This window comes from Malaclemys terrapin, chromosome 5, assembly GCF_027887155.1.
Source record: "Malaclemys terrapin pileata isolate rMalTer1 chromosome 5, rMalTer1.hap1, whole genome shotgun sequence".
NCBI lineage: Eukaryota > Metazoa > Chordata > Testudines > Emydidae > Malaclemys > Malaclemys terrapin.
Genome location: NC_071509.1, coordinates 6,816,645 through 6,843,152, shown reverse-complemented (window position 1 = coordinate 6,843,152; position 26,508 = coordinate 6,816,645). Strand labels below are relative to the sequence as shown.

Here is a 26,508-nt window from a genome sequence, read left to right as displayed (position 1 = left end):
AGTCGACCAAGGGCCTGACTGGCTTTACTAATTCTGGAGGAAATTTCCTTATCATGGGAATTGTCACTCAAGATGGTGCTGCCCAAATACTTGAACTGATCCACATTTTTGAGCTGTGTGCCTTGGATGAAGATGGCTACCACAGGGGCATTGGAATGAGGTGCTGATTGGAACAAGACCTATGTCTTCCCAAGACTGATGATGAGGCCAAGGAGCTGGGATGCTTCAGAAAATCTGTCAATGGTGACCTGAAGGTCATCATGTCTATAGGCCATCAAGGCGCAGTCATCTGCAAAAAATACCTGGATAAGTCGTCTCTCCAGCGTCTTGGTCTTAGCATTGAGGCTCTGAAGATCAAGGAGGGAGCCATCAAGCTGGTACCGGATATATATATATCCCCTGACCAAGTCCCTTGTGGCATGGCTGAGGACACAGACAAAGAAGAAGTTGAACAGCACTGGAGCAAGTATGCAGCCTTGCTTCACTCCATTCGAGTTTTAGAATGTGTCAGAAAAGTCACCACTGGCGAGCACTTGCTCTGTCATGTGGTCATGGAACAGATGGGTGATTCGTATGGACCTTCTTAGGCAGCCCAGTTTATGCAGAATAGCACATAGACCCTCTCTGACCGTATCAAAAGCAGATTGGTAAGAGCAGTGGTCAACTTGCATATAGTCCCATTCACGCACAAGTGCCCCAAGTTCAGTAGAACAGCCTTCAGCATAGCAAAGCTCAAGCACACCAACAATCAGTTGCAGTTTCAGCAGTTCATTTGATGACATGCTTTTTTCATGCCTGAAAATCACTGGCAAACCAACAGAAAATGGAACCAGTTCAAACATGTGATAGTTAAGATTATACAAAGACCAAAAGCAGTATGTATTTTTCATCTATTATGTTAGCAATGATTTTTTTTTTTTTGGACATTGTTAATTTAAAAATAGATGATTTTGCAAATTATTATACTCATTTGCTGAATGGCCGTATGCATCACATTTCTAAAGATTCTGATTTCACCATAGTGACTGTTTTGTATACGTTCTTATGCCTTTGGGGGAGGGATAGCTCAGTGGTTTGAGCATTAGCCTACTAAACCGAGGGTTGTGAGTTCAATCCTTGAGGGGGCCATTTAGGGATCTGGGGCAAAACCTGGGGATTTGTCCTGCTTTGAGCAGGGGGTTGGACTAGATGACCTCCTGAGGTCCCTTCCAACCCTGAGGTTCTATGATATGTAATTATTTGTTGGGGATAGTGTATTTCATAGATTTTTTTTTAAATAGAATTGAAGTCCAGAAGGGACCATTAGATTATTCAGTATGATCTCCTGTGTCTGTCAGCCACTAAATTTCACCCAGGTACCCCTATTTTGAGCCCAATGACTTTAATCAAACTGTAGCTAGACCCCATCTCTCGCAGTGGCCTATCAGTGTTTTAGCAGGAGGGGGGAAAAACCCAGATTACATCTGGCCACTTGTGTATTGGGGGGAAATACAGATCCTTCTTGATCGTATAGGTGACCAGCAAAAGCCCTGAAGCATGAGATTTGATTATACATAATGATACTAATCTCATTTGTAAAGCACTTTAAGAACTACTTATGAAAAGTGCTATGATAAGGGTGAGTTGGTATTATTAGTTATTGTCTTAGGACATAGCTGCAAGTGTTAAGAGCATGCAGGCAAACCTGTAATCCCTATGGTCTATAAAAGCAGGGAGTGAGAAGGGGAATTCATATATTCAGGTTCCAAGGTCAGAAGGAACTACTACAACCATGCTAAATAGGTTTGGACCAAGAACTGATCCCTGTTGTAACCTGTTAGAAATGGCCCACTCATTGATATCTTCCCATTAACAACCACATTTTGAGAACTGTCAATGACTAGGAGTACTTGTGGCACCTTAGAGACTAACAAATTTATTAGAGCATAAGCTTATGCTCTAATAAATTTGTTAGTCTCTAAGGTGCCACAAGTACTCCTGTTCTTTTTGCGGATACAGACTAACACGGCTGCTACTCTGAAACCTGTCAATGACTAGTTTTTAATCCATTTAATTGTGTGTCCTATTAATTCTATGTAATGCAATTTTTTTAAAATCAGAATGTCATGTGAGACTAAGTTAATTGCTTTGGAGAAATCCACAGTATATTTAAGAAGTTAAGGGCGTTATCATTTTCCCCCCCTTCTCAAGATGGTTTTCAAGGAGTTTTTTCAACAAAACATTAAATTTGATAATATTTCTATTGGGAAGTCTTTGGTCACTATTGTAAATATGTAATACTTCAAAGTGATAAAATTTAAGAAATCATCTGGCTTGTGTCTTGAATTACATTTTTTACACATAGTTGAGACGTGTGCATAGTGGAGTTACTATAATTGTTATGCTCCCATGACTGTATATGTAACATCGTACCTTGTCTTTCTTTTTCAGTGGTCTTATTGTTCCTGAGAGGGATGGCAATGAAACCATCCCAGAAGTTGTAGCCACTTCTGGCTATGTCCTACTGCATTTCTTTAGTGATGCTGCCTATAATTTGACAGGGTTTAACATCACCTATAAGTAAGTAATACTTCTTCCAAATGGTTTTGAGGAAATTTAAATGTTGCATATTGAGAGAGCAGTCTAAATGCACTCCAAGGATGGATCAGGAGAGGTATTTCCAGTAGGGCTAGGGAATTATGAATTCCACTGTACAAGGAACTGGCAAGACCCCACCTAGATAGCTGTGTACAATCCTGGGCACCATGTTCAGGAAAGATGAATTCAAATGGGAACAGGTGCAGAGAAGGATTATCGGGGATATGGAGAACCAGTCGTATGGGAGAAGGCTAAAAGAGCTTGGCTTGGTCAACATATAACCCCTCTCAGCTTTTGCTTTACTATGATTGGTCTCTATACATATATGGCGCGTGGGGGAGGGGGTAACACCAAGGCAGAAAAGAGCTATTTAAACTGAAAGGCCATGTTGGCACAAGAACAAATGGGGATAAACTGGTCAGGAATAAAATTAGGCAGGAAATTAGAAGGTTTCTAAGCATTGGAGAAGTGGTTCTGGAGGTTCTGGAACAGCAGTCTAACAGGAGAAGTGGGAGCAAACAACCTAACTAGTTTTAAGACAAAACTTGATATGTTTATGAATGGGATGACATGATGGCATTGCCTGAGAGAGCAGGGTTCTAGGTTTAATTACTCCGGAGGTCCCTTCTTGTCTTATGTATCACTTCTTTTCTCTATTTCTCTTGGTACTGGCAGCTGCCCTTGAAACATGAAACTGGAAGTTAATTTAAGTTTTAATCCTTAATTACCTTTTCTAAAAAGGTAAATATACTCATGTGAACTTTTTGTAATGCATGGTTTAACACATGACGTTAATAAATAGCTAATTTGCCTCTTGGCCTTCCAAATAAATCACATAATTTGTGTTAGGTGTCTAATATTTTGTCACTAGCATTAATCTCACATGTGGATTGTAAACTTGGGTAAATGCAAGATGAGTAATAGCGACTATTTTTGAGCAAATGTTAGATTTGTACAATCACATGCAATCAATAGAATTTATCCCCTTTATGCATATGACTTCTTAGCCTTTTTCCTTTCTCTTCCCCACATTCCTGCATACACACAAGAATTTTCCTCGGGCCACTGGACTAAACCTATAGTAAAGAGAAATGTGTAGACGCATCTCTAAAAAGCTTCAGATCATCTCAGTTCCAGTTGGTTACTAGGCTGCCTTAGCAGAGCTACCCCTCTGGGACTAACGACTATGAATAAACTTCCTCGCTTTCCCGGTTTATAATTTTAAGAAACAATACGCATCAGTTCTTTGTAAACATTTGCTATAGTATACTTTATGCTCAGTGCTGTTTTTGAAATACCTTTAGGCTATTCCCTAATGGGCTAATTATTTTCAGGATGGTCACTGTAGAGACCGAAGTAGAAGATGCTAGTGTACACATGCTAGTAGAGATCCTTGTAGGTATTGGACATTTAATTGAATTTGTTGCTTTTGTGGGTGTGACAGCCTCTGAATTTTATTTCAGTATAGTTGTGCATGAGGATTTTGTATGGAGTGGGATTTGTTTTACCGTGGGTGTGAATTGGTGTTCGTGTGCAGGAAATTTTAGCTCTTGGTAACATTTAATGTTGATTGGTTGAAGAAATTCAGTTACAAATGACTGTCTACCACAGGAATAGTTTAAGCATCCCTGGATGTTAAATGTGGATCAACCCGTGAAATGCATTTGTCATGTGGCCCAACTATCTATATTGGGCTGTTTTAAATAGGAAAAAAAGTCAGAAGGGAGTGGATGGCGTGCTGCTTATTCAGGGGGACATATTATAGCTACGGCCAAGCCATCCGTGTCTTCCCAGGCTCGCCTTCGACTTCATACATTTTTGTCTACTAGAGAGCCCTTGGCTTAAACCCGCTGGCCAAGATTTTCAAAACTGGGTGCCTAAAGTTAGGCTCTTAATCCATATTTAAGCACCTAAATAAGTGGTCTTTTTTTTTCCAAAAGGTGCTGCGCATCCAGCAGCTCTTGCTGACTTCAGTGGGAGGTGAGGGTACTCAGCACTTTCCAAAGTCATGCCAAAATGTATTTAGCAGCCTTATTTTAGACATCTAATTTAGAATATCTTGGTCACTCTGATGCCCAAAACCATGATACCATCTACTGGCAGCTGCCAGTACTACATAGTGACAATAACTGGCAGAACCGAAAAAAGCCAAAGAGAAGTGTGAGTGAAGAAAGCAGGCTGTGGCAAAAACATGAGGCCATGTCTGCTTAAGATGTGGACGCATCTGTGGATTCTTCATGAGTTGACATTTGCACAAGATGCACTGAAACAAACTGACTCTCATACATCAACTACGGTGGGAGACTGCAACATAACAATGCAATGAATAAATTCGCTTACAACTAATCTACCTTCCCTTAAAAGAAGGTGGTATGAACTTGCTATATTAAGCTGTATTTTAAAATTTCTCTTAATTCTACATGCTCGATCTCATTTCAGATAATTTTCTTTAAAAAAATTTAAAAATATTGTTTCAATTTTTGGTTGTTCTATGTGTTATGGGTGAGAGACTTCCTCCTAATGTTTCCTTAACAGAGAGGATGCAAGGATTTTCTGTTTTAAAACTTGGATGTATTATAACCAGCTCAGAGTATTGTGCTGGAGTTTGAATTCAAAGTCAAGCTTTGACATTCACTCTGACCCTTACTACAAAGGAGAGTGAAATCCTTTTATTTCATTTAGTCTTGGTGCAGTTGGATTTTGGATAGTGATCCCTATCTTTGATTCATGTTGTTGAATGCAAAGTCAGTGGTTAAATAAACTTCAGCTTTCACATTCAGGGGCCTTATTCTTTATCAAATCGTGGAATCTGTAACAGAGATATTGCTTAAAAATACTGGAGGACTAGTTTTGTCATAGTTGATTCCACTTGAGTACTCTGTGCACCATGATCCAAAGGGTTGTGTGTGGCTGGGTTATTGACATGCACCCTGTGGTGCATTTGTTAAGTGAGTCCCAGAATAAAGTGTAATTGGGACTAGTTTGGTTGGATAGATCACACTGTTACCACAAAGCCCTCATGTGAGCTGATGAAATCCTTCACTGTAGTGGTGTTGGGGTGATTTATTTTCATTATAAATAACTGACATGTATATGGATTGTTTTAGAAGCATTGCTGCAGATTTAACTTGTTAAGCGAGCCAGCTCTTTAAATTGTGGACCAAATCAACACAACTTTTTATAAAGGTGGTTCAGATCTGAAAAGCATAACTTGTCAGTCAGTTATTTTGGGACTCTAAGCAAAGTACCACTTTTTCTGCTGAGCACTAAGAACTTGGCAAATCACTAATGTTTCCTCATCAGCTCACCTAATTTGGGACTCAGTTATAGAAATCGCTCTTAATGTTACTACTCTAAAATATTAGCTAGACCAAAAACAAGTATAGACTCATAACTTCAAATCCTATCTCAGCATAGATATGTAGAATAAACATTTATACCTTTGTATTAACATTGTTCAGCACCTCTTTGTGCAATAAGATGTGTGGCTTAGTAGTCAATTGAGCTGCTGACAAACATTATTTTCCCCATGTTTGCAGTTTCGACATGTGTCCCAATAATTGTTCTGGCCGAGGAGAGTGCAGACACAATAACGGCAGTAACACTGTTAAATGTGAATGTTCTGAACACTGGAAAGGAGAGGCGTGCGATATTCCTTATTGCACAGATGGTTGTGGATATCCTGCGAGAGGTCAGTGCAACATGAATGGGACCAAAGGATGCTTGTGCAATTCAGGCTGGCAAGGTAAGTGCCCTGATAAACACGGACAGGTTTTTTACTGAGAGGGGGATGTTTTTGCCTGTGTGACATTTGCAGTTAAATCTGGGATGGAAATTGTATGGCGGGGTGGGGGGAGACTATGAATGCTCACGAAACTGGGGGTTGGAGTGCGGGAGGGGGTGAGGGCTCTGGGGTGGAGGTGAGGGGTGAGGGATTCAGGAGGGTGCTCCAGCCTGGGACTGGGGGGTTTGGAGGGCAGGATGGGATCAGGGCTGGGGCAGGGAGTGGGGGCGTGGGAGGAGGTCAGGGGTGCAGGCTTCGGGTGGCACTTAGTTTAAGCAGCTCCCGGAAGCAGCGGCATGTTCCCCCTCACTCCCATCTCCTACTTGCAGCCAGGTGGTTCTGTGTCCTACTCCGTCTGCAGGCACCACCACTGAAGCTCCCATTGGCCATGGTTCCCGGCCAATGGGAGCTGCAGGGGCGCCGCTTTGGGTGGGGACAGCATGTGGAGCCCCCTAGCTGCCCCTACACATAGGAGCCGGAAGGGGGACATGCTGCTGCTTCCGGGAGCTGCGCGGAGCCACGGCACACGTGTAGTGGGGCAAGCCCCCAACCTCGCTCCCCGGCTGGAGCACCGCAGTGGGCCAAGCCCCAGACCCCGCTCCCTGGTGGGAACTCGAGGGCCAGATTAAAATGTCTGAAGGACTGGATACAGCCCCTGGGCCGTAGTTTGCCCACCCCTATTATAGTGTCTGGCAGATGTTTTCACTCAGCAGACATTCGGATTCCATTCTCCTCCCAGCTGTACCTTTCTGACCTGCATGCATCAGAGCCTTGGTCCTCCTTTCTCAAACATTAGCATGTAACTCTTATTAAAAAAAAAAAAAAAAAATCTGCTTACTGTCCATGTGAGCAAGTGAATATGGATCTTAGAAGACATATAAGGATGTACGATTGTATCTGAAGGCAAAGTTGAGCCTTCAGGTAGGATTTAACTTGTCTCAAAAATAAATTAAACATGTTTGTTTCTAATTCTGTTCAGGTACTGCCACACTGAAGTGTGGTGCTTTGCTCCATTTTTAATTAAAAAAACCCTAGAATTTCACTTCTGGCAATTTTCAGTTTCTCACATAAAATTGATTTTCTTTGTATAAGTATATTTTAATTGCTAAAATTAGTCAGTCACGTTAAAAAAAATCCCCACATACTTTAAGAAGTGAATGTGTATAGTACTGAAATATAGCCACCTCTAGGGTTAAGCACAGCAGCTGTTTGACAGCACATAGAAACACTGCAAATTAGTTTAGAGAAGGAATTGTGAATAGTATATTGGCAGAAACTTTAGAAGGAATTTAGATGAACAAAATTAAATTATCCAAATCCAGGGCACCAGGGATTATCCAAATGTACCAGAGCATCAAAGATAACAGTTCTACTCCTGGGGGGAAAAACCCATGGAATGTTAATGGCCACAGGTGATTAGGGCCCAGATCTTATGTGCACCGCATCTTATGTACACCAGGCCTCCAAATAATGTGTTAGAGGACTGATTGAGTACTGACAGAGTGGGAAGATTTCTCTTTACTGAATCCTCAGCTTCAGGAATTTTAGTAGTGTTTTTGAGGTCTACCATACAAGTATTGGGCTTAGGTTGTGAAATCTGCAATGAAATTGCCACCCAATATGGCACAGCTACAAGCTGTGTCCTTACTTTCCTACTTTGAAGCTTTATTTTATCCATAAATAGTCCCTTACATGTATGTTTGTAACAATGTTTCTCAACATTTTAAACTTATTTTTCATTAAAAGGTCCTGGCTGTGCAGTCCCTGTACCAGCTAATCAGTCATTCTGGACTCGTGAGGAATACTCTAGTCCGAAGCTTCCCAGAGCGTCTCACAAAGCTGTTGTCAATGGCAATGTAATGTGGGTTGTTGGAGGCTACATGTTCAATCATTCCGATTCCCATATGGTTTTAGCGTGAGTAAACCCAAATACCTGGATATCATTTTTGCTTTTTCAACTACAAGATATTATTAGATGTCAAGAATTAATTTTAGAAAACATCATTCTGCAAACTGTGTCCACACCTGCGCCCTACCCAAAGCTAGGATTTGTCAACATGAGTTTACTAATGTTTGATGGGAGCTAGTTTTGGAAAAACTTCATACAGAGACGTGAGGTTCAGTAACTGCTGACCTACGCCATTCTTCCTATAACACTATCCTGTCTCACTGTTATTACTTTCTGTATATTCATCCATAAGCCCCACGAGTTCTGTCTTGCCTCACCTTCAGTGAGGCTGAGTCTACATCCTCTCAGAGACCATCTGAATTAACTCATTCTAATAAAACAGTTTCTGCTGTTTAACCTGCATGATTTCAGGCTGTGACTGCTTAATGAAGCTCTATGGGCTATTGAAATGGATATTTGAACTTAGAAAGAGAGGAACCATATCCCAGTGGATAGGGCACCAGACTGAGATTTGGCTATGCTGGATCTATTCTTGTCACCAGGCCAATTCAAAACGGACTCGCTGTATGACTTTGAGCAAGTCATTTAAACTCTGTGCCCTCATCTGTAAAATGAGGATGACGCCCACTGTTGTGAAGAATATTGTTATATCACTTATACAACTATCATTAAGTGCACACTAATAGTCTCTGTGGAAAGCTTTTAAATCACCCAGATAGTGTTACAAACTAAAAGGTATAGGGCCTAATTCTGCCCAAAATGCATACATATAGCTTCCGTCAGCTTCAGCAAGAGCTTCAGCTTCAGCATTCAGAATTGGGGACAGCGTTTGGTCCATAAGTAGCAGTTTCTCTAAGCCATACTTGAAGGTTATTCGAAAATTCACATATCATTGCAAGGCAGTCCTTCCTCATTTTCACTAGCTAGTTTTTCAAAGACTTGCCTTGTTTTTTCATCTCACTAAACACATGAGAATAGACTTCATTAAAGATTTATCTTAAAGCTGATTTTTCTTTACATAAATATAAGCATTGCAAATATATAGCTACTTCCCTAGGTGTAAAGCCAATGAACTTTTTTTTTTGATGGGGTCTTTCTCTTGTTGATTTCCTGTGCCAAATTAAGTTTAGGGAGAGTTTTTATGGTTGAATGATGAAAGTGTAATTAAAAAATACTAGGCTATGAATACTGACGGTTTCCTGTAGAAATGTTGGAATTTACCCTGAGCTTTTGTAGAACCTATTTTTGGCACACCTTTGGGCAGATCCTCCGTTGATATAAATTGGCATAGCTCCGTTGCGAATGTTGTCACTCTTGGTTTTGCATAGGGAAGTGCAACACTAAGTATGGTAAAGAAACAAAAGTATATTTGTTTAAAATATACTGCTTAAGTTTAACTTTTATCCATAAAAGATTTTTTTGTATATAATTTGTAACCATGTGTCTTCACACTTTTTATTAATATATCTTTCCTAACAAATCCAGAGGAGGACAGGTAAATTTGTATATAAATTACGCAGAAAAATCTCAAATTCTCATTTATACAGGTATGACCTTGTTTCTGAGGAGTGGCTTGCACTGAACAGCACTGTGAACTCTGTAGAGATCAGATATGGTCATTCATTGGCGTTACACGAGGTAGGTAGATGTATTAGTGCTAATTAAATCTTGCTTTCAGTTGTTTTAGTTCTGTGTATATAATGTCTTGGGAGAAGCATTGCTTACTTAGCTGAGTGGCAAGGGCAGCCCAAGGGATAAAAGAAAAGAAAACAAAAAGTTCACCTTAAGATAATCCTACCAGACAGTTAAATTTAGTGGCATATACATTGTGTTGGAATTTTTTTGAATACAAATACACAAAGAATACGGCTGGATGTGTCATTTGTATATTAGCATAATTTCAGCCTTCGTCATCTTTTGATAGATCCTAACTGGTTAAATATTTTGAGGCTCTTCACTTGCTTAGTATTGATAGACTTTTTAAATAACAGACTTTTCATTTTTATTTTTCTTGAGGTAGGGATGATAGCATAGGGAATTTACCCTTTTTTTCCTCCCTAAGTACGTTGTGCATCAGACAACATAATTTGAATAAGACCAGGAGGAGATGGACAGATGTTGCCTTAGGTTTGCATTGCCCTTGTTAAACTCTACCATAACTCTTTAATAGTTAACAAGAAAAAGTTACACTTACTGTAGTGCTTTTCCAGAGTGAGGCTGAGGAGGAGTCAAATAGTTTTATATACCTTATACTAAGAAGGAAAAATAATGAGAAACAATTTTTCTTAATTTTTGTTTAACATCCAGTGAAACAGTTGGATCTTCCATGGATGCTTAGAAGACTTTCATTTAATTTTCCATTAGCATTAGCAGGAGTTATTAGTATAAATCCTTCTATACATTGCACAATATGTGGTGGACATTTGTTGGGGAACTATAAACCATAGCAGTTGGTTTCTTTTGTATGTGTGGTGTGTTAATGACAAAAAGTCTGATCATTTCTTTATTAAACCAACTTTTTTTCCAGAATAAAATCTATATGTATGGAGGAAAAATAGATGCAACGGGGAATGTGACCAATCAGCTGTGGGTATTCCATATACACAATGAGTCATGGGTTCAAGTGACACCAAAAGCCAAGGAGCAGTATGCAGTTGTTGGCCACTCAGCACACATTGTCACGCTGGAAGATGGCAGTGCTGTTATGCTCATCATCTTTGGGCACTGCCCTCTGTATGGGTATATCAGCAATGTGCAGGAATATAACCTTGGTAGGTACAGTCTTACCACTTGTTTGTATTTCAGTGTTCAGTTTGCAACCATTAACCAGATCCAGGCAAAAACAATATATTGAACTTATTGATGTTCAAGTTCCTCCTTTTTTTTTTTCTACAGTATATTTTTTTAGAACTTGAATCTAATGTCGTGTACAAAATGCTTGAATATCTGTACAGTGACTAGAAAGGCATGTACCCCTTATGGCTATCCAGCATATGTGACAGAACTGCAATGAATTATGAGGCAAGTCTAACTGATTATGAAGCAACTTTGAGTTTTGTTGACAGCATTCTAAAAATACACAGCAAAGTAGATATGTAACTAAAATACCAGGAACGCCACACTCTTGCAAGGCTTGTGGAGAGCCTTTTTTGACTGTGGGAAGTGTTGGTGTCTCCCTACCATGCCTGCAGAATGAAACCTCAAACTCTCCATGATGTTTTCTTGAAGTTTGGAAAGCTACAAACTCTGTTTTGTAGCAGCTTTCATTATGCATGGTATGTGAATAATTGAGTCAGATTCATTATGAAATGAATTTAAAACAATTCTGTTCTTTACTTGTGAGTGGGATGCCTTTCTTCTTGTGTATATATTGCTGCATTCAGTACCTAGAGCCCAGATAAAACGTAATGTAACGTCATCCTCTTTGGGGGTGACTGGATTCACATTTCATGTATTGTATTTCACACATATGCATACATTCAGCAAAAGCAATTTGTATCTCAGAAGTTCATCAGCTTTTAGAGAAGTTCAGATATACCGTATTTTCCGGCGTATAAGACGACTGGGCGTATAAGACTACCCCCAACTTTTCCAGTTAAAATATAGAGTTTGGGATATACTCGCCGTATAAGACTACCCCTCTTCCAACGCACACCAAAAAAAAATTAAAAAAACATCAGATTTGATTTCAATATGGTAATTTTAATTCAAATGCTTATGACATGCAGGTACTTAGCAAGAAAACTGTCACTTATAAACATAAGGCTGTTTGTCATCAAACATGTAAACATAAAACAGTGCAAGTGGATTAAACTTTTCCTAATTCACTCTAAAGCTGAAAGGAAGGATAAGACAATAAACCCATGGGAGCTGCCATACTGTTTGTTTTCTAAGCGGTCAACCAAACTGGAACTGATGATGATAGGAGGAAGATAACAAACGAGAGAGAGAGCAAGTGCCGGGCAAGTCCCTGGCGAGTTAGCAACGCCCATCATAACTGCAAGCTACGGTATTTTTACAGGTTTTGCTGGCGTGACAGTTTCCCTTTAAAAGCCTTCAAAATCCTCCTGTTCGTCATCTGATATCATAAGTACATCAATGACATCTTGTGATACATTTGTAAGGCAGTCATCGTATGGATCGAATTCCGTATCAGATGGTGTGGTCTCAGCTTCGGCTTCCTCTTCATCTTGCCACAAGTAGTCGTCCTCCATACCATCTAACGAATTTGATATGCCACACTTCTTGAAAGACTTGATTACTGTTTCTGCATCAATATCATTCCAGGCTTTTATGACAAACTTGCACAAAACATCCAACTGTGGAGCACGCATGTTTCCTCCTTTTGTGAATGACTTTTCGCCGCTAACCATCCATTCATTCCACTGTTCTTGAATGCGATCTTTAAATGGCTTGTTTAGGCACACATCCAGTGGCTGTACCAACGATGTCAATCCTGCAGGAATAACTGCCGCATCTGTGTTTAGTCTTGCAAGCATTTGCTTGGTGCTGGGAGTTAAATGAGCCCTGAACATATCCCACACCAGTAGACTACATTTTTGAATAAGTCCACCTGGTCGCCTGCTCCATACATTATCAAGCCATAGCTTTACCCCTTCTTCATCCATCCAGCCTTTTTCATTCACATGTACAAAACAACCAACAGGGAACTTGAATTTCGGCATTGTTTTTCTTTTAAAAATAATCATTGGTCTCAGTTTGGCGCCATCACCTGTGCATCCTAGTACCACTGTAAAACTGGACTTCTCATGTCCTGTTGTTTTAATTAAAATTGTTTTTTCACCTTTTTGATGGACAGTTTTATTTCCAACCATATCAAAATTCATTGGAGTTTCATCCATATTTCCAATACTACTTAACGCATAGCCATGTTTAGTGCGCTGTTGTATTACGTATCGATGGAAACTATTTACTTTGCTATCAAGATCTGCAGGTAATTTTGGGGCAATTTTCATCTTTTGCCTCAGTACCATATTATGCCTTCCCATGAATCTAGTACACCAGGATACAGTGGCCTTAAATCTGTTGCTGTGATCTGGGTTAGATTTGGCCCACTGAAGTGCAAACAAATGTATTTTATTTCGTGTCACTACATAACCGTTTTGGCGATGCTCATTCACCATGTCTGCTACATGTTTTTCGAGTTCTGGCCAATGTGGAATGCCTCTTCTTAATGCACACTTACCCCTTGGCATACTCTTTAATGCTTTTTCATTTGCTTTCCAGTCCCGAACCATCTTTTCTGTTACTCCATATTGTCTTGCAGCAGCGCAGTTATTATGTTCCATGGCAAAGTTTACAACATTAAGTTTGAAACTGGCTTCATATTTCTTTCTTCTTGCTGGTGGAGCCATGATGGGGTTTTGACTGTTGGACATTTGTATACTGTACTGTATGTACTGGTGCTATACTGTATGAACAGGTACAGATACTGGTGCTGTACTGTATGTGGTACCCAGTATACAACAACCAGCCAATCACGGCAAGCGATGTACCTTACCGGCGATTGGCTGGTTGTTGTATACAAAGCCTACTTGGATTGGTCAGCTCTCCCTGCCTGCCCAGCCCTCCCTGTCTCCAAGACTATCAGAGCGGTAGCGCAAACACGCCTCTTTCACCCGTCTGGCCCACCCTTGTATCCTGTTACCTCCTTCTCTGCCTCTCAGATCTCGCACATGCGCGCCTGCGCCGCTTCACTGCAGTCCTCAGGAGCGAGATCTGAGAGGCAGAGAAGGAGGTACGGTAATAGGATACAAGGGCGGGCCAGACGGGTGAAAGAGGCGTGTTTTTCTGGGCACAGCGCCGCTCTCTCTCTTTTTTCCATACCCCGGGCGTCCCGGACGCCTGCAGCTTGCTCCGCCCTTCACTTACACCTTCCCGGTGAGGCGCCCCCTCACCTCGTCATCGGGCGGGGATGCGGCCGCGGCCGTTTTTGAGCTCCCCCCACCATATGCGGCGACCGCAGATTCTCCAGTCCGGCTCGGAAGTTTCAGCACCCGCCCTATAAGACGACACCCGGCGTATAAGACGACCCCCGACTTTTGAGAAGATTTTCCTGGGTTAAAAAGTAGTCTTATACGCCAGAAAATACAGTAAATGTTAGACTGTATGCTCTCCCAGATGGTTGCTGTGTCTTGCTGTATTTATATACAATGTCCAAGACAGTAAAGCACTGATCTCAATTGGTGCCTATAAGTATTAGCATACTATAAACAGCAAATCATAATTTTTGCAGTATATTATTGGTTTATACATTGTATTCATATATGTGTTAGCTCGTCCAGTTCATTTTCATAAATAACTTTTTTACTTCCTTAATTCATTGCAGTTTTATCTTGATTTTAAGGCAGGGATACCCAACGTTTGGTTGGGGCCAAATTTTGTAGTTAGCCACGGCTGAGTTTTTACTAGTCCTCCTTTAAATCTCTAATGTCACAGTCCTGGAATTAGTTTGACTTTTTGATTTACCTGGATAGGTTTTTGTTTAATCTAGGCATGCAGTGCCATTAGGTGACATGCTGGGATGTAGTCACTGTATCTGAAATAGCTGGTGATAGGAATTTGTGACTTTCTTAAGAAGTGAGCAAAAGGAAACAGGTTTTCTAGACTGCCATGTTGAATGGTGGCATCAGAAGCTATGGCAAATATGGATACCAAAATCTCCCTCACTGGTCATTCAGATTATCTGTATTACTTTGGCAAAAATTCTATACAGCTGATTGTTGCGTAGTATTAAAGCTGGGAAGAGGCATTTTTCCCCGTGTGCCACCCTGTCCTTTAAATAAAAACAGTCCAAAACTTGTTTTGGTATCTAGGAAATACATAGTCTCCAGATATATGAACAACAGCTGTGTCCCAATCTATGGTCAAACAGAGGAAATGATTGTGATAGAAACAAACCAAGAGACCGTCTTGGTTCGTTAGGGGAGTCTCCTTCATCCTCAGTTTTCTATTTCCTGCATGGAAAAATGCCTTTGGGAAGATAGACTTGTATTCAGAGCTAGAGTCTGCTGCTTTAGGAAATTATGGTGTGGGAACCGTATGATTTTCTTCCTAGTTCTTAAAGACACGCACATGCATAAGTTTCCAAAGGCTACACCATTCATTTCCTTTAATTTTTCGGAAGAAGTTCCTTGAATATCTGTCAGAACCTTGAAGTTACTTTGTTTCTTCCCGTATTTGCCTGTCTTGGGAAGTCTGCATGGCATTTTATTCAGAGCCTCTCAGCATTGCTCCTTAATTGGGGGAGGGGAGTTTTGGTGTTTAGTTGGGTAAAATGTTTCTCTCAGGCTTATGATGTTTCCTTCGTTATACTCCAAGCCCTGCCATTCCAGGGAGTGAGGGACCAGGGCTTGGGCTCTCAAGCGTGGCTATGAAGAACACTATATTTAGGCCGCCAGGCGGGCATTCTTTTAAAAAATATATCCCAGTGAGTTTGGCTTCTATGCTTTCTTGCCTTCAATCTCTAGAATATTCAGAAAGAGTGCTTTCGGATACCATAACAAATCAATAACTTTACTGGTGATTTGATGTCACCAAAATGTGACAGATAATTTTAATGCTTTTTGTATTTCACTCTCTTGGTTCGTCTTTGAAGTTTAATGAATGAGTGTTGGAGGAGAATGCTTATGGTCTAATTAAAAGAATCTGACATCACAGTACCTCTTGGCAGCTAACTTACCCACTGAGTAGGTTTTTTTCTTTGAGGAGTAACTCAGACTGCCTCTTAAACAGTAAAAGACAGAGAGAGGCTGTAGTTATGGAATATGCAGTGCTAATGGTTTTGAGTTAAGGGAGAGTTTGTTTCCTAGCTAAATCTATTGACCTGTTTTCAGTGCTGATACATTATAAGTCTTTTGTCACATACAAGTTTTTTTTCTCTTCTTAGCGACAAATACATGGACTATTTTACAAACAAGTGGAGCCTTGGTGCAGGGAGGGTATGGTCACAGCAGTGTTTACGATCCAAACACCAAATCAATCTATATCCATGGAGGTTACAAAGCGTTCAGTGCCAACAAGTATAGACTAGCAGATGACTTATACAAATATGAAGTTGATACACGGATGTGGTAAGTATTTTTTCACCTTCTGACCTCATCTGCATGTAATGTATTAGGGTACTGGCTGTTCGCAGAATGATGAAGTATTATCTGGTTAATTAAACTGAAGGTAGAATACTACTGTTTTCTGTGAGTTGGGTTTCAGGTTGTGAGCTCACTCCTTTCTGCCCAACTAACGTTAGAAGTTTCGCTCCCTTCTCAGGACTGGTGGTACTTCCCATAAGATCTCCTAAACTGCCTTCTGGCAGCCCATTTTTTCTTAGCACTTCCCTCCCCTTTAAGGGGAATGGCGCTTCAAAAGCCCACCCATGCTTTTGGCTGGTTGCTCAACAGGCTTTTGCATTCCGGCCTCCGTCCAGGAACAGAGCAGTGTTCAGGAAGTCCTTCCATGCAGGAAGCACCACAGCGCTCAGCTCTGTATTCCAAATCAGAGCAGGTCATTGGGCTGCATTGTTGAGTGCTTTGTTGTAGAAATGTGACTTACAGGTAGGGAAAATCTTTCCCTCCACATGAACTACAATCACAATGTTGATGTCCAGCAGCATCCCAGCTACAACAACTTTGCTGGTTCTGGTGGCATGAACCCACATAGCCAGCAAACTGATACTCAGTCAGCTATGCATTCCGCCCAAAACCTTTTAAGGCCTTATTCTCTCAAAACAACGGGGAAATCACAGAAGAGAGTGCTCTGTTTAGCTCTCAGTACTGTTAATTGTGTTGATTTGATGCAAGGTCAGTGGCTAATATAATTAATGCTGTCCATGATTTAATCATGGATGAGGCATCCAGTTTTACATGTATTAATCTGCAGGGCTATATTACTAGTTCAGAAGTTTTAGTCAAGGCTTCGTTTGAGGGAGGGACAGTATCCAATTTAAATGATGACCCATTTGGGTTGGTTTAGGGTTTTGTAACCACAGGATAATCATGAAATTCTCCCAGGTAGTTTCTGGCTCAATGGCTGTTGCTGGCCGTATGCTAAATACTGATTTTTGCTGAAGACTGGAGGTGGCAGATGGATGTATTACATCCTCGTCCAGGACAAGATGTTTCAGTGGAATGCCACTGAATGAAGATGGCCCAAGAATCGGGGGGAGGGGGGGAGGGAGGGAGGGTAGTTGAGAAGAGGAAATCAAATTATAGGAGGCAAGGAGCAGACTGGAAAGAAAAGGCCATTGCATATTATATTAGAAAAATAATTAAGTGGATTACTACCACAAATCTCTCTCCAAAGTGGGTTTGGAAATTACTTTGTCTTGTCAGGTGGTGGTTAGTTTCTTTAAAAAAAAAAATGTGTTTTTTTTTTTTTTTTTTTTCATTTCTGAAGGACAATTCTTAAAGATAGTAGATTTTTCCGCTATTTGCACACTGCTGTGATAATGAGTGGAACCATGCTGGTGTTTGGAGGAAATACACACAATGACACATCAATGAGCCATGGTGCTAAGTGCTTTTCTTCAGATTTTATGGCGTATGATATTGGTAAGTTCCCAAGCAAAAACTTTTCCATGGAGATGAAAAGAGAAAACTGTCTTTAAAAAGACTAATTTACATGCGGTGTATATGATACCGTATTCAATTGTACGAATGCTGCAGGAGAATGCATAAAGAGGAAGGACTGACAGCTTGGTTTACTACACATTTCAAAACAATTGAACTGGATACTAGCAGTGCAGCAACTTTGTAGGCAAGTACAGCAGCAGTTATATAGTCAATAGGAGCTCACATACAACCTGGAATATTAAAACCCCATTTTTGAGTAGGAGATATGTGGTTTGGAATAAGTTTTTTGTTTACTCATTTTGGAAAGTGTTTGGGGATGTTTAGCTTGGGTAAACAACACTCTAGTACAAGGGATGTAGTTTTAACATCTCATCCAGGGAACTAATCCGACATCTCATAGGCTCTCTGTATTTGTGATGGAACAGAAACGTAGTATGTCGTGACAAATACAAACACTGGATGCTGCTGGAGCTTCCATGTAGTCAGCATTCTCTAGTTAGTTGAGCTTAGGTCTAGGAGCAGGGTCTCCTGAATATAAAGCATCACAACAAGATAAATCTTGATTGATTAATGTGTACACTCCATAAATCCAAATGTCTCTGCAAGTGCTATTGAGTAACCAAGCCAAATGACTGGGTTTTATTTCAAAGGATTAGATGTTGGTGACTTTGTGTAGCCAGAAGAGGGCAGCATTTATTTGCAAATGCCTAGTCCAGAAACTATGTTAAATAAAAATAAGAGGTGAAATTATTTAAAAAGAGAAAATACATGCGTATCCAGAGAATTGAAATTTGAGGAGAAAGCACCATACAGAATTCAAATCGCTGTATCTTAGGGTATATCTACACTGCAATTAAACACCTGCACCTGGCCTATGCCAACTGGCTTGGGCAAAGGAGGTGTTTAATTGAGGTGTACATATTCAGGCTGGAGCCTGGGCTCTAGGACCCTACAGAGTGGGAAGGTCGCAGAGCTTGGGCTACAGCCCAAGCCCGAACATCTGCATTGCAGTTAATCAGCCCTTTATACCGAGCCCCATGAGCCGGAGTCAGCTGACACAGGCCAGCTGTGGGTTTTTAATTGCAGTGTAGACATCCCCTTAGGTATTAAATACAGCAAAATATAGATCTCACCTACTGAAATTCCCTGAAGTAAAGAATCCCTTCCTGATTCCTTGCAATAAGGTTAATATTCTGAATTTTGATTTCTTGATTTAAGCAAGTTTTTAAACTATTTATCATTTTAAAAGGTCAACATAAAAATCATTTACAGTAAGGTCATGAATACAATTACTCTCCCTTCCAAAAGAGGAAAAAATAAATCTCTAATGTTTGCTCTATCAAACTCGGTTATGATACCAATTACTGAGTAAAGCTGTATATTTTGACAGCACATAAATTCTGTTAGATTTACAATGTATTGATTATCCAAAGGTTGGAAGGAGAGAATTCTTAGTAATTTCTAAACCATTAGTTTCTTCCAATATTTGATTTTCTGTTAGATTGAGAAAGGAGCTTAGAAAGCAAAACATTCCAAGTCTCCTAATAATCTAGAAAAATATATTTGTTGGCCCCTCATAACTCACAACTTGCTGGATATAAAATTGCAAATCATGCTCCAATTTTGCTGAAGTCTTCCGTTACAAACTTGAACCATGTGTGCTAGTCTTATGAATGATGTCAGGAAAGGTTACATCCTGTAACAATTTAGTAGATAACTTAAAAAAAAAAAATCAATTTCAAAATAACCATTTGCTAGAGCATGAAATGCAGCTAGTAGAGTCCTATCTATTTCTCTTCTCACCACGCCTTCTTGTCTAGGTATTGCACAGGAAGAAGGTAAATCAATGACTTTCTCTCTGTGGAAGGGTAGTTCCAGATCAAATCTCTTACCCTACAGTTCCTCAAATAACTTCCCTAAAGAAATAATAGGATTATGTCTCACTGCACCCTCTTGTAAGTCGATTTGCACACCTGTTGGAGGATGTGGATTTATTTCCCAGTGGCTTCAACCTGTGATGCAACATAGCATTACCTCAAATTAAAGACTTTGTCAACAGTCCGGAGCTCTTTAGATTTTCTTCCCTAATAACATACTGACTTTTCCCTATTAATTGCATAGAGATTTCTAGTTTCTCAATCTTATGAAACATGTTGACTAATTGTAGATCAATTAACAAACTTCAATGTCTTCCTCTTCTGATGTGGAAGAAGCCAAACTATGAGAGAGGCTCTACGTACACCAGCAGGGATAAAAAGTGTGCAGTCTTTTGGACATTAGCCTCCACAGCATTCCCTTTTACTTGGCCCAACATATAGCACTTCAATTTAGCCAGCTTTTTCTGCTTTTGTTCCTTTGGCTGATTAGTGGATTCTGTGTTTCTTGTGTGATTTCTTCATAGTGCCTAAAGAAAGAAATTGCATGAGAAACCAAAGTAAATAAGCAGCACTCAGAAATGTAGTTTATTATCCAATAAGTTCTTGGAGTGTATTGGAGGCATTTTTTTATTTCAGAAGATGGAGACAGCTACTAGGGGAGAGGCTGTTCTAGATTGGATTTTGACAAATAGGGAGGAACCGGTAGAGAATTTTAAAATGGAAGGCAGCTTGGGTGAAAGTGATCATGAAATGATAGAGTTCATGATTCTAAGGAATGGTAGGAGGGAGAACAGCAAAATAAAGACAATGGATTTCAAGAAGGCAGACGTTAGCAAACCCAGGGAGTTGGTAGGAAAGATCCCATGAGAAGCAAGTCTAAGGGGAAAAACAATAGAAGACAGTTGGCAGTTTTTGAAAGAGACATTATTAAGGGCACAAAAGGAAACTATCCCATTGCGTAGGAAAGATATGAAGTATGGCAAGAGACCACCCTGGCTTAACCAGGAGATCTTCAATCATCTAAAAATCAAAAAAGAGTCCTACAAAACGTGGAAACTAGGTCAAATTACAAAGGATGAACATAAAAAAATAACACAAGTATGTAGGGACAAAATTAGAAAGACCAAGGCACAAAATGAGATAAAACTAGCTAGAGACATAAAGAGTAACAAGAAAACGTTCTACAAATGCATTAGAAGCAAGAGGAAGACCAAGGACAGTGTAGGCCCCTTATCCAATGAGGGGAAAAAAAATAACAGAAAATGTGGAAATGGCAAAGGTGCTTAATGTCTTCTTTGTTTCGGTTTTCACCAAGAAGGTTGGTGGTGATTAGATGTCTAACGTAGTGAATGCCAGTGAAAATGAGGTAGGCTCAGAAGAGGCTAAAATAGGGAAAGAACAAGTTAAAAATTATTTGGACAAATTAGATGTCTTCAAGTCACCAGGGCCTGACGAAATGCATCCTAGAATACTCAAGGAGCTGACTGAGGAGATATCTGAGCCATTAGCGATTTATCTTTGAGAAGTCATGGAAGATGGTAGAGGGCAACTATAGTGCCCATCTATAAAAACTGAAACAAGGACAACCCAGGGAATTACAGGCCAGTCAGCTTAACATCTGAATCCAGAAAGATAATGGAGCAAATAATTAAGCAATCAATTTGCAAACACCTAGAAGATAATAAGGTGATAAGTAATAGTTAGCATGTTTTTGTCAAAAACAAATCGTGTCAAACCAACCTGATAGCTTTCTTTGACAGGGTAACAGGTCTTGTGGATGGGGTGAAGCGGTAGATGTGGTATGTCTTGACTTTAGTAAGGCTTTTGATAGTGTCCAGCATGACCTTCTCATAAATAAAGTAGGGAAATGCAACCTAGATGAAGCTACTATAAGGTGGGTGCAAAACTGGTTAGAAAACCATTCCCAAAGAGTAGTTATCAGTGGTTCAGAGTCATGCTGGAAGGGCATAACGAGTGGAGTCCTACAGGGATCAGTTCTGTGTCCAGTTATGTTCAATATCCTCATCAATGATTTAGATAATGGCATAGAGAGTACACTTATAAAGTTTGCCGACGATACCAATCTGGGAGGGATTGCAAGTGCTCTGGAAGATAGGATTAAAATTCAAAATTATCTGGACAAACTGGAGACATGGTCTTAAGTAAATAGGATGTAATTCAATAAGGACAAATGCAAAGTACTCCACTTAGGAAGGAACAATCATTTGCACACAAACAAAATGGGAAATGACTGCTTAGGAAGGAGTACTGTGGAAAGGGATCTGGAGGTCATAGTGGACCACAAGCTAAATATGAGTCAACAGTGTAACGCTGTTGCAAAAACAGTGAACGTCATTCTGGGATGTATTAGCAGGAGTGTTGTAAGCAAGACACGAGAAGTAATTCTTCCGCTCTACTCCGTGCTGATTAGGCCTCAAGTGGAGTATTGTGTCCAGTTCTGGGTGCCACATTTCAGGAAAAATGTGGACAAATTGAAGAAAGTCCAGAGAAGAGCAGCAAAAATGATTAAAGATCTAGAAAACATGACCTATGAGGGAAGATTGAAAAAAAAATGGGTTTGTTTAGGCTGGAAAAGAGAAGACTGAGAGGGGACATGCTAAGAGTTTTTTCAGGTACATATAATGTTGTTACAAGGAGGAGGGAGAAGAATTGTTCTTATCCTCTGAGGAAAGGACAAAAAGCAATGGGCTTAAATTTCAGCAAGGGAGGCTTAGGTTGGACATTAGAAAAATTTACTAACTCTCAGGGTACATCTACACTACAGGGGGGAGTCGATTTAAGATACGCAAATTCAGCTACGTGAATAGCGTAGCTGAATTCGACGTATCGCAGCCGACTTACCCCCTTGTGAGGACGGCGGCAAAATCGACTTCTGCGGCTTTCTGTCGGCGGCGCTTACTACCACCTCCGCTGGTGGAGTAAGAGTGCCGATTCGGGGATCGATTGTCGCGTCCCGACGGGACACGATAAATCGATCCCCGAGAGGTCGATTTCTACCCGCCGATTCAGGCGGGTAGTATAGACTTAGCCTCAGTGTGGTTAAGCACTGGAATAAATTGCCTAGGGAGGTGGTGGAATCTCCATCATTGGGGATTTTTAAGAGCAGGTTGGACAAACACCTGTCAGGGATGGTCTAGATGCTTAGTCCTCCCTTGAGTGCAGGGGACTAGACTACATTAACTTTTCGAGGTCCCTTCCTGTTCTATGATTCTATGTTATGCTAATATAAATGATGGAATAATCACACAATAGTTTTTAAAAAAATTATGAATCAAAACTATTATGCAAGGCTACCCTCAAATCACATAATTGCAAAATAATAATGATATGTGTAATATATATCTTAAAGCCCTTGCTCCACATTATGTCAGTTCAGGGCAAAATTGAGCATGTTCACATATAAATAGGTAAAAATCGTGTCCAAAGTCCTTGAAGGTTATTCCACTGAGTCCCCTCAAAGTGAGGCCAGCAGGAGCAGCTAGCTCTCCAGCAGTACAACTTACTCCCCCTCTGCATGGATGGGTGCGTAGGTTGAGGAAGAACCATTGCATACCATCTCCTCCTCTTTGGGGGCCCCATGGGAAAGTAGGGATAAGAGCAGTTTCTTAACTCCCTGAAGGACAGGAAATGCTGTTGTGCCCAGTCCTTATGCAGGCTGCATGAGGGCGTAGGGCTCATTGCACTCCTGCCCTCCAGAGACCCGTGTAAGGGCCAGGCTGTACCTGGCCCTAAGATGGTTTCAAATGGATACAGCGTTCATTTTGTCTTGAAATGTTGTATAGTGGGTGGTGCCTTGTGCTTTTAAACAGCTACCCCATTCCACTGTAGAGGTGGTTGCATTGTGGTGAGGGGTGAAATGGTTTCCGTTTAGCTATTGAAGTTCTGTACTTTGGGATCTTTCAGGAAGGAATGTGCTATGTAAATGTCAGTTATTAATTATGCTAGAGGAACTTTTCTGAAGTGAGCTTTCCTTAATCCTAGCTTGTGATCATTGGTCAGTACTTCCTCGACCTGATCTCCATCATGACGTCAACAGATTTGGACATTCTGCTGTGCTGAGTGACAGGTCAGAAGACCAAAAAAAAAAAAAAAAAATCTTACTTTAAATCTGCATACTGTGTACTTAAATGAGCCCATATACAGACATATATGTATGTGTTTATAAGGTCACTGAGAACTTCAACTGGAAACCAAATTGAAGTTCTGTGACCTTACTTCCTGTCATAGCTTCAGTTTGCATCTCTGTGCTGAAGATTTCCAACCTATAACCTCTTGACTAGGGCTACCATACGTCCGGATTTCCCCGGACATGTCTGGCTTTTCGCTCTTTAAATAGCCGTCCGGGGGGGATTTCTAAAAATCTAAAGATGTCCGGGATTTCCCCCCAGTCGGCTATTTATCGATCGAAAAGCAGCTGACAGGGCGGCCAAGCACCGCTCGCATTGGGGCCACGGCAGCCAAAGCCCCTTCCCGGCTCCCCCCCTCCCCCAATCCCCTGCAGCCTTAGCATGTCGCCCGGCAGTGGTGTGGAGAGAGGTCGAGGCAGGGAGCAGAGGGGGTTGGATGGGTCGGGTGTTCTGGGGGTCCTGTCGGGGGTGGGGAGCAGTTGGATAGGGCATGGGAGTCCTGGGGGTCGGTCTGGGGGCGGGGCTGTGAATATGGGGTGGAGGCGTGGATAAGGGTCGGGGCAGTCAGGGGACAGGTAGGGTAGTCCTAGGGGGGCAGTTAGGGTGGGGGGATCTCAGGAGGGGACAGTTAGGGGACAAGAAGAAGGGAGGCTTAGATAGGGGATGGGGTCCTAGGGGGCAGTTAGTGGCAGGGGTCTCAGGAGGGGGCAGTCGGGACAAGGAGCGGGGGGGGTTGGGGGTTCTGAGGGGGTCAGGGGGTGGGAAGGGGGAGGGAGTGGTCGGGGGTGGGGTTAAAGCGGGGCTCTTCCCCCTCTCCCCAAGTGTCCTCTTTTTTGATTGTGGAAATATGGTAACCCTACTCTTGACTCCATCCAGTTTCTTATTTTTAGCTGCCCTGACTCATTCTCTTCTCCGACTAGACCAACTCATCTCTAGAACTCAAATTTTTCATCTTCCCTCCAAATACTTCTTCTCTTCCCTTCTCTATCTCCATTGTCATCTCTGCTTTTATTAGCTTTAATAGCTCAAAAAATCTACTCTTTCTTCACTGCTCCTACTCCTAAGACCTCTGTCCACATCTTGGTTACCTTTTCTTGCTTGCTTGTAGCCTTCCTCCTATCTGGCCTCTTCTCTCTTTGCCACCCACAAAACGTATGCTGTAGGCACAAATACAGCTGGGGGTCCATGCCATTTTGCTGGCTACATTTGCTATAATAATATCCACGTTTTAAGGAGTGTGTGATTTGCTAAGTCTCTGGTTTTGGTTCCAGGGCCATCTCTCTCTGAGGATGCCTCTCTTAAACACATGAAAGGGGGGAGATTATTTAAATCACAAATGGGAGGTAGGCCTGTAATTCCCAGTAACTTTCAAGGGAGTTGAGCTTCCAGCTGCCCTTCGTGCCTTTGAAAATCTCACACAAAATAGATAGCAGTTTGACTGTATACTAAATACCTTCAATGCAATGACTTTTGTGAATTGCATTTAAGGGCATACTTAAGTTTTTTCCTTAATTGGGACCAAAAATATCTATAAGATGAAAGGAATGAACTTTTGCCAACCAAATTTCTGCCTGTATAGTGTCTGAAAAACAAACATTTCCTACCCCGTTATGGGGACAAAAATATCTTTTTTACAAATCTCCTTACTGATTGCAAAAAGCCCCAGAGGAATTACCTCTATACTTTCCTGCGATTTGTTCTATAGACAGGCCAGATTTCAATGGCTTCTACCCTTAAAGAAAAGGGTGAATTATCCCACTGTTTATGAAATTCATGAGGTGGAGTACCTCAGTTTCCCTTCTTGTACAGCAGACCAGGTTTGTAATGGCTTCTCTGCTGTGCTAAGCTTTAAGTTTATTCACAGGTAATAGCTGAGGTTATTACTATGAGATCTTTGAGCATGAGATTTATTTTCAATTATCATTTTTAACATGCTGAAAATCCCTCCCCCCCCCCCCCCCCAAAAAAAAATTACACACATTACACATTGTTACAGGTTTACTCACTAGCATTTATGTCAAGGTATAACATTGTGACAGTCTGATTACTTAGAGCCACTTCAGCGCTCCCTGTTTTTGACATTGCTTCTTTTGTACACTGCACCCCTGCTCTTGCTTTAGAGGTAAACTGTCTTTTACCTTTTTGTCCCAGTTGTGGCTGCCCCTGCCATGGCCACATTCTTTGCTCCTCATTTAAAAAGATATTAAACTTTATAACCACATGGAAGTACCCAAAGGGTTAAATGCTAAATACCAAAGCCTCATCGTACTAGCTGGCCATGTCTGGAAAAAGGGTCTGTCAATGTTGCAACTTTGGATGTGAGATTCAAATGGAGTTTTAGTGGCATTATTTTTTTTATTTAAAAACAAAACAAACCCAATTTATCTTAAACCTACAAACAGAATTTTACAAACTATGAGCGTTGGTTTAGGTCCTTAAAACCGTACATAATTACACAAAAATATTTACCCACACACATTCTTTTTTTGCCTAATATCCCTATACCCAGATTACATTCCCATTTTGTATAATTGAAGGCAGTCAAGTTCCAATACCCCTCCCGCCCACACACACACAATACTGATTTTGATTACAAACTATTCCTGTGGGAAAAAGGCCCATTTCC

At 40.9% G+C, this 26,508-nt stretch overlaps 1 protein-coding gene and 1 long non-coding RNA gene across 3 annotated transcripts in view; one reads left to right on the top strand and one right to left on the bottom strand.

The window, feature by feature from the left end:
• ATRN (attractin) overlaps nucleotides 1–26,508 on the top strand; it is a 251,846-nt gene that overhangs the window by 75,116 nt on the left and 150,222 nt on the right. The window contains exons 4-11 of the mRNA XM_054028816.1: nucleotides 2,431–2,559; nucleotides 6,117–6,322; nucleotides 8,108–8,276; nucleotides 9,818–9,908; nucleotides 10,798–11,041; nucleotides 16,180–16,363; nucleotides 17,682–17,836; nucleotides 23,737–23,821. Coding sequence (XP_053884791.1) covers nucleotides 2,431–2,559; nucleotides 6,117–6,322; nucleotides 8,108–8,276; nucleotides 9,818–9,908; nucleotides 10,798–11,041; nucleotides 16,180–16,363; nucleotides 17,682–17,836; nucleotides 23,737–23,821 — 1,263 coding nt within the window. The remainder of the gene's footprint in view (nucleotides 1–2,430; nucleotides 2,560–6,116; nucleotides 6,323–8,107; nucleotides 8,277–9,817; nucleotides 9,909–10,797; nucleotides 11,042–16,179; nucleotides 16,364–17,681; nucleotides 17,837–23,736; nucleotides 23,822–26,508) is intronic.
• LOC128837583 (uncharacterized) overlaps nucleotides 1–26,508 on the bottom strand; it is an 84,396-nt gene that overhangs the window by 55,510 nt on the left and 2,378 nt on the right. The gene's annotated exons all lie outside the window — the stretch shown is intronic.